This window comes from Ovis canadensis, chromosome 3 (genome assembly GCF_042477335.2).
Source record: "Ovis canadensis isolate MfBH-ARS-UI-01 breed Bighorn chromosome 3, ARS-UI_OviCan_v2, whole genome shotgun sequence".
In the NCBI taxonomy this organism is placed as follows: Eukaryota; Metazoa; Chordata; class Mammalia; order Artiodactyla; family Bovidae; genus Ovis; species Ovis canadensis.
In genome coordinates, this window is record NC_091247.1 from 188,918,737 (window position 1) to 188,935,675 (window position 16,939).

Here is a 16,939-nt window from a genome sequence, read left to right on the forward strand (position 1 = left end):
TTTTTAAAAAAACTTTAAAGAACCCTGAAAGATCAGAAATTACACACTTTTAGCACACATCTTCACTGTCTGATGCAATTAAGTTTCTGATGATGTTTGTTGGTTTCTCATGTCTTCACTTACAGAAAAAAAGGCTTTCCTGTGTCTTCATTTATAGAAATTAAAGAAGTAAAAACACGCGTGACTTAGGTCTACGTACTAGCTTATAACTTTCCAGTTTTTCTTACTAAACACTCACATTTCTACAGAGTCACTTACTCCTAGAGTTGGAAGTTTGTAGGAGAGAGGCTATCAGCCCTGGCTGCACCCATGAGGGGAGTGGGGTTACCATGCTGAAGCCCCACTCTACCTCCAATGACTGAACTGTCTCAGATGGGGTCCAGGCAGCAGTAGCTTTACAAATCACCTGCCAACTGATCCTAGTGAGTAGTCTGTCACCTCTTCAAAAAGAAGACCACAGCGGGTATCCAGGCTCTGTACAAACACTTCCAATGTTGACCTCCAAAATCTTATATGAAGAATCTAAAGACAATATACTACTTTATAGATGGTCATTTTTCAAATGAATGTTTCTAATTTTCCTTTTTTCACTGAGGTATCATTGATTTACAATATTATATCAGTTCTCAGATGTATAACATAATGAATCAAATTTTTTATATATTACACTCCACTTAAAGTTATTATAAAATATTGGCTATAGTTGTTGCTGTTTGCAACAACATGGATGGACCTGAAGGGTATTATGCTTAGTGAAATGTCAGACAGAGATAGGACTTCCCTGGTGGTCCAGTGGTTAAGACTTTGCTCTTCCACTTCAGGGGGCTTGGGTTCAATCCCTGGTCAGGGAACTAAGATCTCGCATGCCACATGGCATGCCCTATGTTGTACAATATATCCTTGAAGCTTATTTATTTAATACATAATAGTCTGTATTTCTTAATCCCCCGTCCTTGTCTTGCCCCTCTCCACTGGCAACCCCTAGTTTGTTTTCTATATCTGGGAGCTTGTTTCTGTTTTGATACATTCATTCATTTATTTTTTAGATCCCATATTCAAGTGATAATGGGCTTCCCAGGTAGCTTAGTGATAAAGAATCTGCCTGCAATGCAGGAGCCATAGGAGATGCAGGTTTGATCCCTGGGTCGGGAAAATCTCCTGGAGGAGGGCATGGCAACCCGCTCCAGTATTCTTGCCTAGAGAATCTCATGGACAGAGGAACCTGTGGGCTACAGTCCATACAGTCACAAAGAGTCAGACATGAGTGAAGCGACTAAGCATGCACACGTATGTGATAACACTCAGTCTTTGTCTTCCTCTTTTTTTTTTTTGGCCATGCCATGTGGCATGTGAGATCTTAGTTCCCTGACCAGGGATTGAACCCAAGCCCCCTGAAGTGGAAGAGCAAAGTCTTAACCACTGAACCACCAGGGAAGTCCCATCTCTGTCTGACATTTCACTAAGCATAATACCCTTCAGGTCCATCCATGTTGTTGAAAACAGCAAAATTTGTCATCCTTTTTATGGCTAAGTAGTATTCCATTGTACCACATCTTCTTTATATGAACGGCTGATTTTACAGGGCACAATGACCCACCATTTCCCCTAACAACTACCAGCAGAGTTCCACAATCTTTGTACTTGTCCCTTTTCCTAAAATTCACTTCCCTCAATCTCTACCTGACTGGCTCATTCTAACCACTCAGATCTGGGCTCAGATGTCGTCCCTGGGAGAGGTTTTTCCTGATCATGTTTTCCCCAGCAAGCCTTCATCTCTTCACTCATGGCACTTCTCACATCTGTGTGTGTGTGCTTGCTGACTCCCCATAAGCTTCATTCAGGGAGTCCCATCTTGCTATCTTCAGAAAGCAGCACAGTGCTGCCAACATAGTAGCCACGGAGTAAAAATTTTTAAATGAATTAATGAAATAGAACAAGAAGTAATGGACATGCCTCTGATGAAGCCTGTGTTTTTTAAAAAAGAAGTAATGGACAATCTAAAGAAAAAAAAAAATCCAGTTGGTACAAAATGTAAAATAGTTGACAATGTAGATTATAAAATACTAGGCCAATAAAAATTATGGATGGTTTTAATTTTCTTCATGCTTTTGTGTACTTTATTGTCTCCAATAAAAGTAAATTATATTTATAATTATAACCAATATAGTATTATAATAAAAGTAATTTTTTTCTGAAAAGTTAAAAACAAAAAAACCCTCAAGTATTACAGGGCAAAGATGGGATCACGTAATGAGTCCCAGGTGCTTCTGCATCATCTTGGCTTCTCCCCAGGACCCGGCATGGACAGGATGTGGCCATACTGCAGGATGCAGGACCAGCTCTTGCGGGCCCTGGAAACCAGCCACCTACTATGGTGATCCATGTAGCTCCAACACCAACCAAGAAGACAAGGAATCAAAATCACTGCTAATTCACCCAGAAAACTTTCCATCATTTCCCTTGGTATTATCACACAGGCCTGTCATAGGGCAACCCAACAAATTCCACCAGTTTCTATGACACACACACGCATGTTTTCTCTCTCACAGACCACCCAGGCTATCCTTAGGGCCAACTCTGGCCACCTCCCCCCGCTCCAGCCTCCAGTGCCAACCACACTCCCTGAGGCTCTCTGGTTTCCTTCCCGAATCAGTCCCATTTGCTTCACACTTGAAACATCAGTGCCTTAAAAATACAGTCCTGCCCTAGAAATACTTCATTTTAAAAGGATATGCTATTAAATTTAAATGTCAGGTTACAAAGTAATATGTATGACATTATTCCATTTTAATAAAAACAAAAGAACAACAAAAAACTTGCATGTGGATTCACACGTTTAAAGATATTTAAAACAAGTATAAGAGAATACTCACTAAAGTGCTAACACAGAGACAGAACTGGGAGGAAAGGAAGGGGAAACTACTTAACTGTGTACACTTTTACTTGACTAGGATCATTGCCACAAATGGTCATAATTATACAACTATAATTCTTAAAGAGCAGTCAAACTCTCATGGCCAAAAAAAGAAAAAGTGCTAATGCACTCAAGTCAGTGAGGGTTGGGGTGCTGTTGCTCCTACCACCCCTAACCCACGAGGTCTGCAAGGGCTGGTTTTCCTCCCTGGGCCAGCCCAGCTTCTTGCCCACTGTTTATGAGTTGGCACATCTCCTAATTCAAAATGCAATAAGAGTAACTGGTGAAAACATTGTTAAATTATTTGTATATTCCATATTCTGGAAATTAGGACTGAATGACAACCAACTGCACAAATTATTCATTTGTTTTATTAAACTAAGAGTTGAGTATTTTAATTTATCAAGCAACTTATGCCTCCCCTCAAGGAAAACATGAATTTTAAAAACTCATATAACACAGGCACCAACTTTGCCTTCTAAAACTTTCCCCCTAGAACCTTCCTTTGTGAATGAAACCACCTTCTAATCCACCCTGGTATTCTCACACCTACTCTCTTCTTCGCTTTCCACAACCAGTCACATCCAACACCACCTTCCACCCTACACCCCCTTAACAGCCCTCAGGTTTGTCCCCCCTCACACCACCACCCCTACTGCCTCTGCAGTTCCAATCCACCCTCTATGACCAACACCATGACCTTCTTAACCACATGCTGACTCAGGTGTTGGAGCCTCTCAGGTAATAAGTGCAAAGAAAGTGGTTTCTTCCTGAACCAGGTTTCACCACTTCACTTTGTGGCCTTGGGAAGGACCCCTAGCTTCCCAAAGACTAGGTTTTCTCTTTCGTATGATACAAGCCATATCTATGGAGAAGGCAATGGCACCCCACGCCAGTGCTCTTGCCTAGAAAATCCCATGGACAGAGGAGCCTGGTAGGCTGCAGTCCATGGGGTCGCTGGGAGTCGGGCACGACTGAGCGACTTCCCTTTCACTTTTCACATTTCATGCATTGGAGAAGGAAATGGCAACCCACTCCAGTGTTCTTGCCTGGAGAATCCCAGGGACAGAGGAGCCTGGTGGGCTGCTGTCTATGGGGTCGCACAGAGTTGGACACGACTGAAGTGACTTAGCAGCAGCAGCAGCCATATCTATCTTGTAAAAAGATTGCTGTAAGAATTACAGATAAGGCATACAAAGTGCCTAGTCCTAAATGGGGCTGTATACATAGTTCAAGTCTTTATTACTTTAATTATTTTCTTATCTGTTAAAAAAAAAGGCAATAAACCTCTGAGTTACTTTGAAGATTAAATAAGATGTAAGGCACCGAACAGTTACTGTTTCCTTTCATTTCCTTTTAATGGTTTCCCATCTCCAAGACAAAATACAGTCATTGATACTTTCCCAATTTCATTTTCTGCTACTTCTCCTTCAGCACAGTGAATTATTTAACAGTCAGACTCTGCACCTCTTTATACTCTCCTCTCCTTCAAAGCCATGTTTACAGGTAATATCTTAGGTGTGGAAAAGTCCTTTACTATGTATTTCAACATGGAAGCTAATTATCATATTTTCAAATTTGGAATGCAATATCATACAGTACAAGCATATTTAAGGGGAAGACAGGGGAGAATATTTGTAAGTATTAAATTTTGAAAACCATCTTCAAATCATGGCTGCTGTACATGTTCATGCAAATATAATTAATGTGATGAGAGATGATAAAATTTTGCTAAGTGGTATCTGAGGAATAACTTCGCTGAGACGAAATTTTGAGTTGAAATAAAAAGAAAAAAATGGTGCAAGTTAGAGAAAAAGTGAAAGTTGCTCAGTCGTGTCCGACTCTTTGCAACCCCGTGGACTATACAGTCCATGGAATTCTCCAGGCCAGAATACTGGAGTGGGTAGCCTTTCCCTTCTTCAGGGGCTCTTTCCAATCCAGGGATAGAACCCAGATCTCCCATATTACAGGAGGATTCTTCACCAGGTGAGCCACAAGGGAAGCCCACAAGTTAGAGAAACTAGGTAAAATAAAAAAGAAGAAGAAATATGATTGAAAGTGTGGTTATGTTTGCTTGTTGAGGTTGCTTTCCAGAAGTATATGTCCACATACTTTGGATGTTTTCATTAACTTGATAATAAATGCAGCAGTAAGTATAACATTTCTTCTTTAAAAACAATAAAACTACTAGCTTAGATAAATAAATTAAATACTTTCTCTATGTTTCTTCATAGACTGGAAAATAAATTTGGGTTTTTCCGCCCATATGATTTTATGATTTAGAATTTACAAAGAGAAGAGTAACTAACAATCTTTCTAAGCATAAGAGGGGTAAAAATGAGTTCTGTTTACAGCTGAACTCAGGTACTTAAATGACTTTCGTCAGGTCCCTAATATGACAATCTCTAAAAACATGTAAGTTCAGTGTTTATTTCTTGGACAATTTAATTAGAATCCTGAAAAAGCGTCAAGTTGGCTATAAGAGGAAAAACTGCTCTGTGTCCTCAAAGTGCTTCCTCAGCACAGGGTATCTACCCTTAGCGTCAGGCTGACAAAACGAGGAAATGAGGTAAAGATTCTTAGTAGAGAGTGCACTGTAACCTAGCTGCAAAACTTTTCTAAAGTTGTCACATGGATGTTTTCTAAAATGCTACCAGGAATGCTGAATCATTCCTTTTGAAGAGGATCTTTTAACACTTCTCTACATTAAAAAAAAAAAAAAAAAAAACTTCTCTAGATTTTAAACATTTTTAAAGCCAAAAAACAAACAAAACTCTTAAAGTTAAATTTTAGGTTTGTTTTTTTTTAATGAATGTTTAATTTTCAAATTATTTTAGAACCATGACTCTTCTTCAGATACTATTTTGGCCTGGGTGACAGGCACAGTGCTCATTTACACACATCCCAAAATTACAACCAGGCAGGCCCTCAGGTCACTGAAAAGCAAGCATTATCCGTGAAGTCATAAAGCCATGGTCAAGTATTTTAGTGGACATGTATTTTTTCCAGCTCTCCAAAGATAATGAAAAGGAGAGCAGTATGATGATGTCAGAAGTCCTTCTTTTTTCACAGCATTAGTACTCTTTTTTCTTCAAGTATGTTCTTTTGTAACTACAATAGTCACGTAGGCACAGGGCAGAGCCCTAATGTTATGAAGCCAAGACAAAGAGCATTCCAGGCTTAGGAAAGAACGTAACTAGATAACAACTAAGGAATGAATCGCTTTGATTCTGCACATCTTCAGCGATACTGCTCACTTGCATTACAGTCAGAACTGTACCCAGCCTGGGAAAGGGGGGCAGCAGCATTGCTGGTGCTGACTCTAGAAAACAACATGGCCTGTAGGGACAGAGCCATGCCGCGACACTGCAAATTACTAATGTCCAACTTGAACTCAGCGCAGTATTTTTCTGTTGACTGGTCCAGTTACTTTTAGATAGATTATATCTGTTGAAACAGCTTGGAAATAAACCAAAGATTTTATACTTGGCTTTATAGTTTAGTGCAGCAACATCATTTCCTATATATACCTTCAAACGAACAAAACTTCCTTTTGAGAAATCAGAGCACCAACAATATGTGGTTTTCAAAAATGGCTCCTATGTGATATCATCACTGCAATATTTTAGTTTCCACAATTATTTTATATTTACTTTTCATACAGGAAATATTATTGAGACTGATTTAGCTCATTTAAATAATACTCCCACCTAAAGGATACATCATGTTTAAAGGGTAAAAATAACAGGTCTCACTATCAAATATAATGATTAATTTTATTACCCTAAAATATACTTTTATATAATTGTATAAGCCAGTTCACTGGGAACTTTCAATTACATTTATGCTAAATGCAAACTCAAAATACACATGTAAACAAGTATCATTTGCTGAAAATAATTTTAATAAAGTTTTGTTAATCTCCTGATATACAGAGCAAAATACACCTCAATTTTTGTAGAAAAAAATTGTAATTGGTATTTGCATTATTCTATATTAGGAAAAATGTCACACTATTCTTATAAAACATTTTTTCTCATTTTTCCTATGATGCTGATGAGGGTAATACAGGTAGCTTTTAACACTAGTCACTTCGTATACTTCCTCATTTTCTTAGTCTTTCTCTGACACTAACCAATACGGACTGGTGAATGCTTGATAAAGTATATATTCTTCCAGTATAAATTTATTCTTTCATAAAATATTTACTGTACACTCACTATGTGGTGGGCTTTGTGTTAAAGACTTTGGATGCAGTATTAATTAAGACAGATTCCTTGCCTAGAGAACACACGGTCTAGTAAAGGCAGAGGACAACTGCATTAAAGTTTACTATATATGTTGAATGCAATGACACAGAAAAACCCTAGTAGGGTTATTTGAATCAAGCAGGAAAGCTAGTTAACTGTTGTATTCCATTTCATTAAATTAAGTCTACCATCTTTATCAAAGAGGTGATGGCTTAACATTGCCTGGTTTGCACTTCTTGTCTTGGTAAAACAGTGTTGATAAGTGTAGACAACATCAAAACACCTCTGAAAATTACATTCACCATCCTGTTTCCTGACTTCACCAGGTTTAGCATTATTGAATTTAAACCTATCAGGTAAAGACCTAATATAAGTTGGAAAATACCATTAAATCTAGTTGTAGTTAAGAACAGACACATACTTGGTAAAAACAAAAACAAAAGACAAAACCAAAAGAACATAAACTAGAAATTTACAGCCTAACACACAAAAAATCAGATTTCCAATTGCGGTTTTTACCATATATTTATTTTTTTGACATTTTGGCATAAGAATAAAAATAATATATATCTGAAAGTATAAATGTTTTCCATATTATGTATTAAATTAGAAGGCAGGTTGATTAGATATGTCATAGATCACGCTTACAAAATAAGACAGCCCCTGAGAAACTGTTTGAGTACATTATAAGAAAAACATGTATGATTAACATTATATACCAGATTAGAATTAACATTTTAAATGCCAATGGGCACATAAAAATAAAGACATGCCACACAGAAAAGCAGTGTGTACATTTTCATTTATACTACACATAGTCCCTCAGGAATTGGGTAAAACAGACTGAATTTCTTCAACAATATGTATATTCCTCTAGTCTTTTGATAGGAAATCAAAGCATATTCACTACATATTTTTTTCCAAACATTAGCTAGTCTTTAAAAGAAGCCAATACTAAAAGATTAAAGAGGACAACTGTTATATATACATGGTCCATTTGTGACATTCTGGTTTTATATATAGAGTCATTTAAAACAGAAGAGCCTTATCTGAAATGCACCGCTGCTCATGCATTTGATATATGCCATTCTTTCAGACCATCTGTAGGGGAGTTAATTTTCCCTGGTCAGGGTGACCTTATAAGACTTTGGGTATGGCCCATCCTCACTCAGAGGGGAAATTGAGGCAGCAGCAATCCCCAGCAGTAGAGTTGTTTTTCTCCTGCAGCCAGACAAGAATAACTAAAGCCAAGGAGAAAGAGTGCTCACTCTTTTTCAAATGGGATTGGCGGGGAATTCTCTTAATAACGGTTTCCAATCTTACCAAGGAGTGGCTACATTCAGCAGAAGGCTGAGGTTCTACATCCTTTGAAACTGTGGCTCCTCAACACAATCCTACACAAAGCCTTTGTGGATTATGGGATTGTCACTGAAACCTGAGCTTGATGGAACAGCAGTTTTGAGAAGTTTGATTTATGCATTCCGACCCGGCTGAATGTCGCCTCTGAGTGCTGAGACTTGAGGACTCTTACGAATCTCCCTCCCCCACAGGCCAAACAGCCATCGCCTCCAAATTCCAGATTATACATTCATTTCCTGGGCAATTTCCCTCTTGGGGCTAAAACAATGGACTCTTTCAATCTTCTCTTATCTACAAGGGTTCTAAGTGAAGAAACAGTCCTTTCAATAGTAAGCTTCCCGACTACTTTATAAATGATGAGTGGGCGCCGAGGGTGGGGGGACCAGGCCGAGCGGGCAAGAGGTGACAGGCAACTCACCTCTTTCAGCTGCTCCAGCTCCTGTTTGAGGCTGTCGTATTCAGCCTCCAGCTCATCATACTGCTGTTTGAGGGTCAGCTTCTCCTCCAGTACCACCAGTCCGTATTCGGCCGCCTGGATCTTTTCGTGGGTGGTCTCCGTGAGCTCCTTGGTCAGCCTCTCTATCTCGGTCTTATAATGGTCCACAGTCTGCAATACCTCTTCCGCGGCCATAGCCCCGGTGGATGGAGGTAGGAGGGGTAACCGGGTGGAGGAGATGGATGCAAAGCAGGCGGGGGAAGGGAGAAGGAACTAAAGAGGGAAGGATGAAAATGGGAAAAGAATTGCCTCTCCGGCAGCCGCAGCTACACTTCCCGAGAACCCGGCGAGAAACGCAACATGGAGAATGCAGGGGAGAGGATCAACGGCGAGGTGGCAGCTGCTGCGGCATGTGTCCTCCGGGCCGGACCCTGCCTGCGGTCAGCAGCGGTGCGGCATGGTCCAGCTGCGGCGGCCGGGGGCGGCAAGGGGCTCCGATTCTGCTTATTCAGAGGCGCGCGGCCGCCATGTCTCGGGGCAGCGTCACTGCAGTCTCCCCACGTCCCGCGCTCCGGCTCGCCGCGCCCGCCCGCTCCACCTGCTCCCTCCGGCCGCGCCGCAGCCGGTGCGGAATGATGCAGCGTCGGCCCGCTCCCTCCCTGCGTGCTGGCCGGGGCTCCGAGCGGGAGGCGGGGAGGCGGACGGAGTCGGCGCGGGGGGAGGGGGAGGGACCAGACGGAAACCTCCAGAGGCGCCTCCCGCCGGTCCGCACCGCGGGTGCCGGGGGAAGGCTGGACGCGTGCGGGGTGGGACCCCAGCCCGGCCTGGCCCTGCCCGCCCGGCTGGCCGCCGGATGGGTGTCGAGGCCCCGGAGGGTGGCTTAGGCGCCTGGCTCTCGCTGAGACGTGAGCCCAAGCTCAGGGAGCTGCCTGGAATCGGTGCCTTCCTCGAAGAGAAGCAAACGGTAACTAGCGCGCTCGTGCCCGGGGCCCGAGCATTCTCTTTCAGACCCCCTGGTCTCGCAGCACCCTTCCCGGTCTTCTGCACCCAAACGCTGTGCTTCCAAAGCCTTCTAGGAGCCCCCCGCCCCCCGACACACACACAGATACACACACACAAGGTTCCTGCTTCGGCCCCTTCCGCCTCCTTCGTCTCCCCTTCTGCCCGCTCCTTTCCCTATCCTTCACCTCTGCTCTCTCCAAATAACCTTACTGTCTCAGGACAGTCTTTGCTAAAGATTGTTTGCCCTCACCCAAGCTTTCTGTGTCCAGTTTATCACATCACTGCTTAGAAAAAGATCTATAATGTAAGCCTCTGGGTACTATTATTTCTTGCCCCAGTAGTTCTACTTCACAGATTCTTCAATAAAGGAGAACTGCATGAAATTCCCTCTATATAGTATTAACAGTACCCTACAATAGTCTTAAAAAGAGCTAATACTTCTGGAGACCATGTGCCAAGCATTCTTCTAAGTATGGTACATGCAATCTCTCCCATCCTAACAGCAACTCTGAGGTCTGGAGCATTACAATTCACAGGTGATGAAAGAAAGGCACAGGGAATTTGAGTGATTGGCCCAAAGTCAGGCAACTCTTAACTGATGAAGCCAAAATTTAATCATAACTCTAGAGCTGTAACCTGAATCATTATGTTTATTCACCTTTACTCATTACTAATGCAAAACCAAAAACTATATATTACATGCTCATAAAATGACCACTGTAATCAACATGAAGAGTGATAATGAAGAGTCACAAAAGGAAATGAAGGCAAGGTCAGAGTGAAAGAGAATAAAGAATGAAGAAGAAATGGGAATTGAGAACAACCAAGAAGAAAGGCAGCAATAGGAACAGAAAATGAGCTATTCTGTGTAACTAGGCACCCCACCCCAGTACTCTTGCCTGGAAAATCCCATGGACGGAGGAGCCTGGTAGGCTGCAGTCCATGGGGTCGCTAAGAGTCGGACATGACTGAGCGACTTCACTTTCACTTTTCACATTCATGCATTGGAGAAGGAAATGGCAATCCACTCCAGTATTCTTGCCTGGAGAATCCCAGGGATGGGGGAGCCCGGTGGGCTGCCATCTATGGGGTCACACAGAGACACGACTGAAGTGACTTAGCAGCAGCAGCAGTAGATTGTGGAGGCGCTTCCCAGGTGGAGCTAGTGGTAAAGAACCTGCCTGCCGGTGCAGGAGATGTGGCAGTAAAAGACGTGGGGTTCAATACCTGGGTCAGGAATATTCCCTGGAGAATGAACAGCAACCCAATCCAATATTCTTGCCTGGAAAATTCCATGGACAGAGGAGCCTGGCAGGCTACAGTCCTTATGGTTGAAAAGAGTCGTACTTGATTGAAGTAACTTAGCATGCAGTAGGCTATGGAGTCAATAGATCAAGGACCTGACCAGTTTCTTCCCTCTCTCCTGGTGACACTTATTGCAGAGTTGTTTCTAAGTGGCCAAGAGGTGTTCAAATACACACACACACACACACACACACACACATGCTGCTCTTTAAGCAGGACTCTCCCTTCATTGTGTACAAGGTGAAGGGGAAAAAGACAGTGGTTGATGGTGTGGGAGGAGGAGCAAATGACAATGTCCTTATAAAGCCTTGACTAATAGGTTCTCTGGATGTGATTCTTCAAAAATAGACCAAAACAAGAGATTCCTTCCACATGCTCACAGTTACGACAAGATATTCTCTTGTGATTATCTGATCAAGAAAGAGAAGAGAAGGTAAGGGAAGGAGAGGGGAGAGGAGGAAAGGGAAGGGAAAGGAAAAAGAAAACACATGAAATTTGTTTTGGGTTTGGGTCACCATAAATTCTATTCCAGCTTTGCAGCCTTGATCTCACTGCAGTTAAGAAGCCCATCCACACCCCATGTTCTCCTGTAGAGCCTAGTCTCCGTGACAATGATGAATGACCATGAACTGCTGAAGAAGAGGAGAGGAAACCTGTAATTGCAGTTAGCTAAACTGCCTTCTTCCCAAAGTATAAGCACAGCTCTTCAAAGGGATCACAACACTTGGGGTAGATTGCTGTGTCTCTTTTTCCTCTGGACAGAACAAAGAATGGAGTCTTCTTCTGTAACTTTCCTAAGTTTCCATTGCCACCCATTGCCTATGCCCCATTTTCCTGATTGATACAGTTTTGTTAATATATTCAGCCTGACTTCATTAAGACATGTATACTAGTTTAATAGTTTAAGATTTGATTACAACTTTTATCCTTTCTAAGTCAGTATTTAACTTGAAAAAAGTAAGCATTTCCTTATACATCATACTCTTCCAGTATTGCAGTTATATTTCTCTCTTTATTCATATATGTGTCATAGTGAAAGAAAGTGAAGTTGCTCAGTTGTGTCCGACTCTTTGCGACCACATGGACTGTAGCCTACCAGGCTCCTCCATCCATGGGATTTTCCAGGCAAGAATACTGGAGTGGGTTACCATTTCTGTCTCCCATATCATATATACATGCATACATATATATATGTATATATAAATCAATGTCAGGTAGCCAGAAAATGATTTCTTAAATCATTTGTAGAAGCACAGTTCCCTCATATTTATCTTTGCAGCCTCCAATCATTTATGATACTTTCTAACAAATATATTTTTAAAAGTTGTGTTTTTGTGGTCTAGTACCTCAAACCAGAGCTTCCCAGGTGGCTCAGTGGCAAAGAATCTGCCTGCCAAACAGGAGACATGGTTTTGATCCCTGGGTTGGGAAGACCCCCTGGAGAAGGAAATGGCAGCCCACTCCAGTATTTTCACTTGGGAAATCCCATGGACAGAGGAGCCTGGCATGACTTTGCAACTAAACTGCCACCACCACCACCTCAAACCAACCTTTCACCAACTTTGTCAGCATGAATATTGTTTTCTCTTGCTCTCATTCATTCATTCAGTGATTAAACCAATGTTTATTAAGTACTCATTGTGTCCAAGGTACAACAGTTAAGCCTTGTGAAATCAATGACCAATAAGATGTCAATGCTCAAATATCCCTGACTCACAGAGTTTATGTTCTGGGAGGGATAGAGAAAGAATAACGTAAATAAAAAAACAGCAACAACAAAAGGAAATGAATACAATAATTCTAAATTTTGACATTGACAGGCTGCTGCTGCTAAGTCACTTCAGTCGTGTCCGACTCTGTGAGACCCCATAGACAGCAGCCCACCAGGCTGCCCCAACTCTGGGATTCTCCAGGCAAGAACACTGGAGTGGGTTGCCATTTCCTTCTCCAATGCATGAAAGTGAAAAGTGAAAGTGAAGTCGCTCAGTCATGTCTGACTCCTAGCGACCCCGTGGACTGCAGCCTACCAGGCTCCTCCATCCATGGGATTTTCCAGGCGAGAGTACTGGAGTGGGGTGCCATTGCCTTCCCCTATTGACAGGCAGAATACAGCATAAATGGTTAAGAGCACAAGCTGGTTGGCTTGGGGCAAAACCCAAATTCGCCACTTACTCATTATTGTGCCTCAGTTGCCTCATCCTTAAAGAGGGAATAATTAATTAATCAACTAGTGAGATTGCTGTGAATAGTATTTGATACCTAATACACAGCATATGGGCTTCCCTGATGGCTCAGACAGTAAAGAATTTGCCTGCAATGCCGGAGACCCAGATTCAATCCCTGGGTCGGAAAGATGCCCTGGAAAAGAGAATGGCAATCCACTCCAGTATTCTTACCTGGAGAATTCCATGGACAGAGGAGCCTGATGGGTTATACAGTCCATACTGACACAAACAGTTGGACACAACTGAGCAACTAACACTTTCTGCTTTCAAGCAGCATGTGTGTGCTTGTTTCTTTAAATTTTTGAAGAAAAATAAGGATAAAATTGGAGTTTCCCAGGTGGCACAGTGGTAAAGAATCCACCTGCCAATACAGGAGACAAGGGTGTGATTCCTGGGTCAGGAAGATGCTCTAAAGGAGGAAATGGCAATCCACTCACTCCTGTGTTCTTGCTTGGAAAATTCCATGAACAAGAGGAGCCTGGAGGGCTACAGTCCACAGGGTCGCAAAGAGTCAGACATGACTGAACATACACATAAGGATAAAATTGAGATAGAAAAAATAAATAACAGGATAATCAATGGAGATCTCTCTGAAGAAGTGATTTTATCTTGGTATCTATGGAACATGAAGGAATTAGATACGGAAAATGCAGGGGAAGACCTTTCCAGGGAGTGGGAATAGCATGTGTAAAAATCTAAGGCACAAAATAACTTGGTGAGTGCAAAGAATAAAAATCAGAGGCTGAAGTTGATTAAGCAAAGGGGACATGGTTTAAGACTACGCTAGAGAGACAGGCAACACTGGAACATACTCGGAAATACCTTGCAGGTTAGGATAGGGAGTTTGGCTGTTGCCCACCTGAAACTAATACAATGTTCTATGTCAATTATATCTCAATTAGAAAAATAGAGTCTGGTGTTTCAAAGTATAAATGTTCACAGAGGAAAAATTTTCCAAGGGAAATGAGTTTCAAATCACAGAAACAAGAAGAGACAAGATAGTTCTGTTTAGCTTCTCAACATGAACTAGAAAATTTGTTAAATAGCCCTACTAACTCAACCTGGGCTTCCCAGGTGGCACTAGTGATAAAGAACCCATCTGCTGATGCAGGTAGACATAAGAGACGCGGGTGCAATCCCTGGGTTGACAAGATCCGCTAGAGAAGAACACAGCAACCCACTCCAGTATTCTTGCCTGGAGAATCCCATGGACAGAGGACACTGACAGGCTACAGTCCACAGAGTCACAAAGAGTCAGACATGACTGAAATGACTTAGCACAGCTGAATCAGCCTTAAAGTCAGAAGAGCTGATGGATTATGAGTTATGATTTTTGAGACTCCTAGAAAGGACTTTTTAAACCCTCTGCCCTTCTTTCTGCTGCTGCTGCTGCTAAGTCGCTTCAGTCGTGTCCGACTCTGTGCGACCCCATAGACGCCAGCTTACCAAGCTCCCCGCATCCCTGGGATTCTCCAGGCAAGAATACTGGAGTGGGTTGCCATGTCCTTCTCCAAAGCATAAAAGTGAAAAGTGAAAGTGAAGTCGCTCAGTCGTATCTGACTCTTCGCAACCCCATGGACTGCAGCCCACCATGCTCCTCCGTCCATGGGATTTTCCAGGCAAGAGTACTGGAGTGGGTTGCCATTGCCTTCTCCGCCCTTCTTTCTAATCCCCCTCAATGACATCTGAAACTTCTTTGGTAATAAAAAAGTCTATTATCTCATAATTAGAAGTACATTTTTAAAAAATGCAAAAAGTTACTAAACTTACAGTTATAATTGCTTTTTTCCCCCTGATTCTGATAGTTACACCAAAGAAGTAACAGAATGGTTGAAAAGGAGGAGGCTAGGAACACTGAAGACAAATATCATTTGTGCCTAAGGCAACTTTTCAGGGCTTCCCTGGTAGCTCAGCTGGTAAAGAATCCACCTGCAATGCAGGAGACTCCAGTTCGATTCCTGGGTCGGGAAGATCTGCTGGAGAAAGGATAGGCTACCCACTCTAGTATTCTTGGGCTTCCCTTGTGGCTCAGAATCTGGTAAAGAATTCTGCCTGCAATGCAGGATACTGCAGTTCAGTCCCTGGGTTGGGAAGATGCCCTGAAGTCGGGAAAGGCTACCCACTCCAATGTTCTGCCTGGAGAATTCCATGGACTGTATAGTCCAAGGTGTTGCAAAGAGTTGAACACGACTGAGCGACTTTCATTTCACAACTCTTCAAAATTTGAGTAGAATTCCTTAAATGCTTCTTTTTATTAACATATGTTCTTTTCTCTTGGTTTTTGGTGGCCTCAGAATTTATACAGAGATCCCAAATCTGTTCAGAAGCTTTCCTTTGCCTAACAGTCAAAAAAAAAAAAAAGAATAAGAAATTTGGGTTTTAGTCTCAGTGCAGTGGGATATTATTGGTTATTCAGCCAGGAATGAAATTATTTGATTTGTATCTTAAGAATATCACTACTATGCACAAAAAAGTTTGGAGGAGATAGAAGTAGGGTCACTAGTTAGGAAGCTGTTGAAATTGTCCCATAGGAAAAAAAATGGTGGCCTGAATTAAGGTGGTGGCAGTAGAAAAAAGAAGTGGATGCATTCAGAATACACTGGGAGAGGGGATGGAAAAAGTCTCAAGACTTGGTTGGAGATTAGATATAGGATGGAGAAAGGAGAAAAAAGAACCATTAATAAATTCTAATTTCCTGACTTGGGCAGTCAGGACAATGGTTTGCATTAGTTAGATTGGAAGGCTGGGGCAGGGGAGTTGCTGGAGATTAAGAGCTCTACTTTGGACATATTAAGTTCAAGACACTTTTGAGACATTTGAATAAAAATATTTAGTAGATAATTGGATGTAAGACCAGATTTAAGAAAGACTTCTTGGGAGATACAAAAAATTCTCCTCTGAAAAATCACTAGTATTAAATGGTATTTAAAGCAAAGAAAATGAATGGGATTACCTAATAAAAGAATGTAAATAGAGAAGAGAAGGGATCCAGGACCTATCCCTAAGGAACCCCTAGTAAATGTTGAAGAGGAAAAGCCTGCAGAGAGGGGACCACTCAGTGTGGTAGGAGGAAAATCAGGAGAGAAAGATCTGAAAGGAACAAAAGATGTATACACAGAAATGTTACTGAATTTGGCAACACGAAGGTAAGTACTCTTTTTTTTCCTTTAATTTCTTTCTCTTTTTTTGGTGGGAGGGAGTGTAATACACTTTATTTTTTTAATTGAAGTATCAGTTCAGTTCAGTTCAGTCGCTCAGTCGTGTCCAACTCTTTGCAACCCCATGAACCATAGCACCAGGCCTCCCTGTCCATCACCAACTCCCAGAGCTTACCCAAACTCGTGTTCATTGAGTCAGTGATGCCATCTAACCATCTCATCCTCTGTCATCCCCTTCTCCTCCTGCCTTCAATCTTTCCCAACATTGGGGTCTTTTCAAATGAGTCAGC

General features: G+C 41.9%; 1 protein-coding gene across 4 annotated transcripts in view; it reads right to left on the minus strand.

The window, feature by feature from the left end:
• BICD1 (BICD cargo adaptor 1) overlaps positions 1 to 9,829 on the minus strand; it is a 253,448-nt gene extending 243,619 nt beyond the window's left edge. For all 4 annotated transcript variants that reach the window (XM_069585375.1, XM_069585373.1, XM_069585376.1 and 1 more), the window contains exon 1: positions 8,942 to 9,829. In XM_069585375.1, coding sequence (XP_069441476.1) covers positions 8,942 to 9,154 — 213 coding nt within the window. In that variant the 5' untranslated portion in view covers positions 9,155 to 9,829. The remainder of the gene's footprint in view (positions 1 to 8,941) is intronic.
• Between the last annotated feature and the right edge of the window lie 7,110 nt (positions 9,830 to 16,939).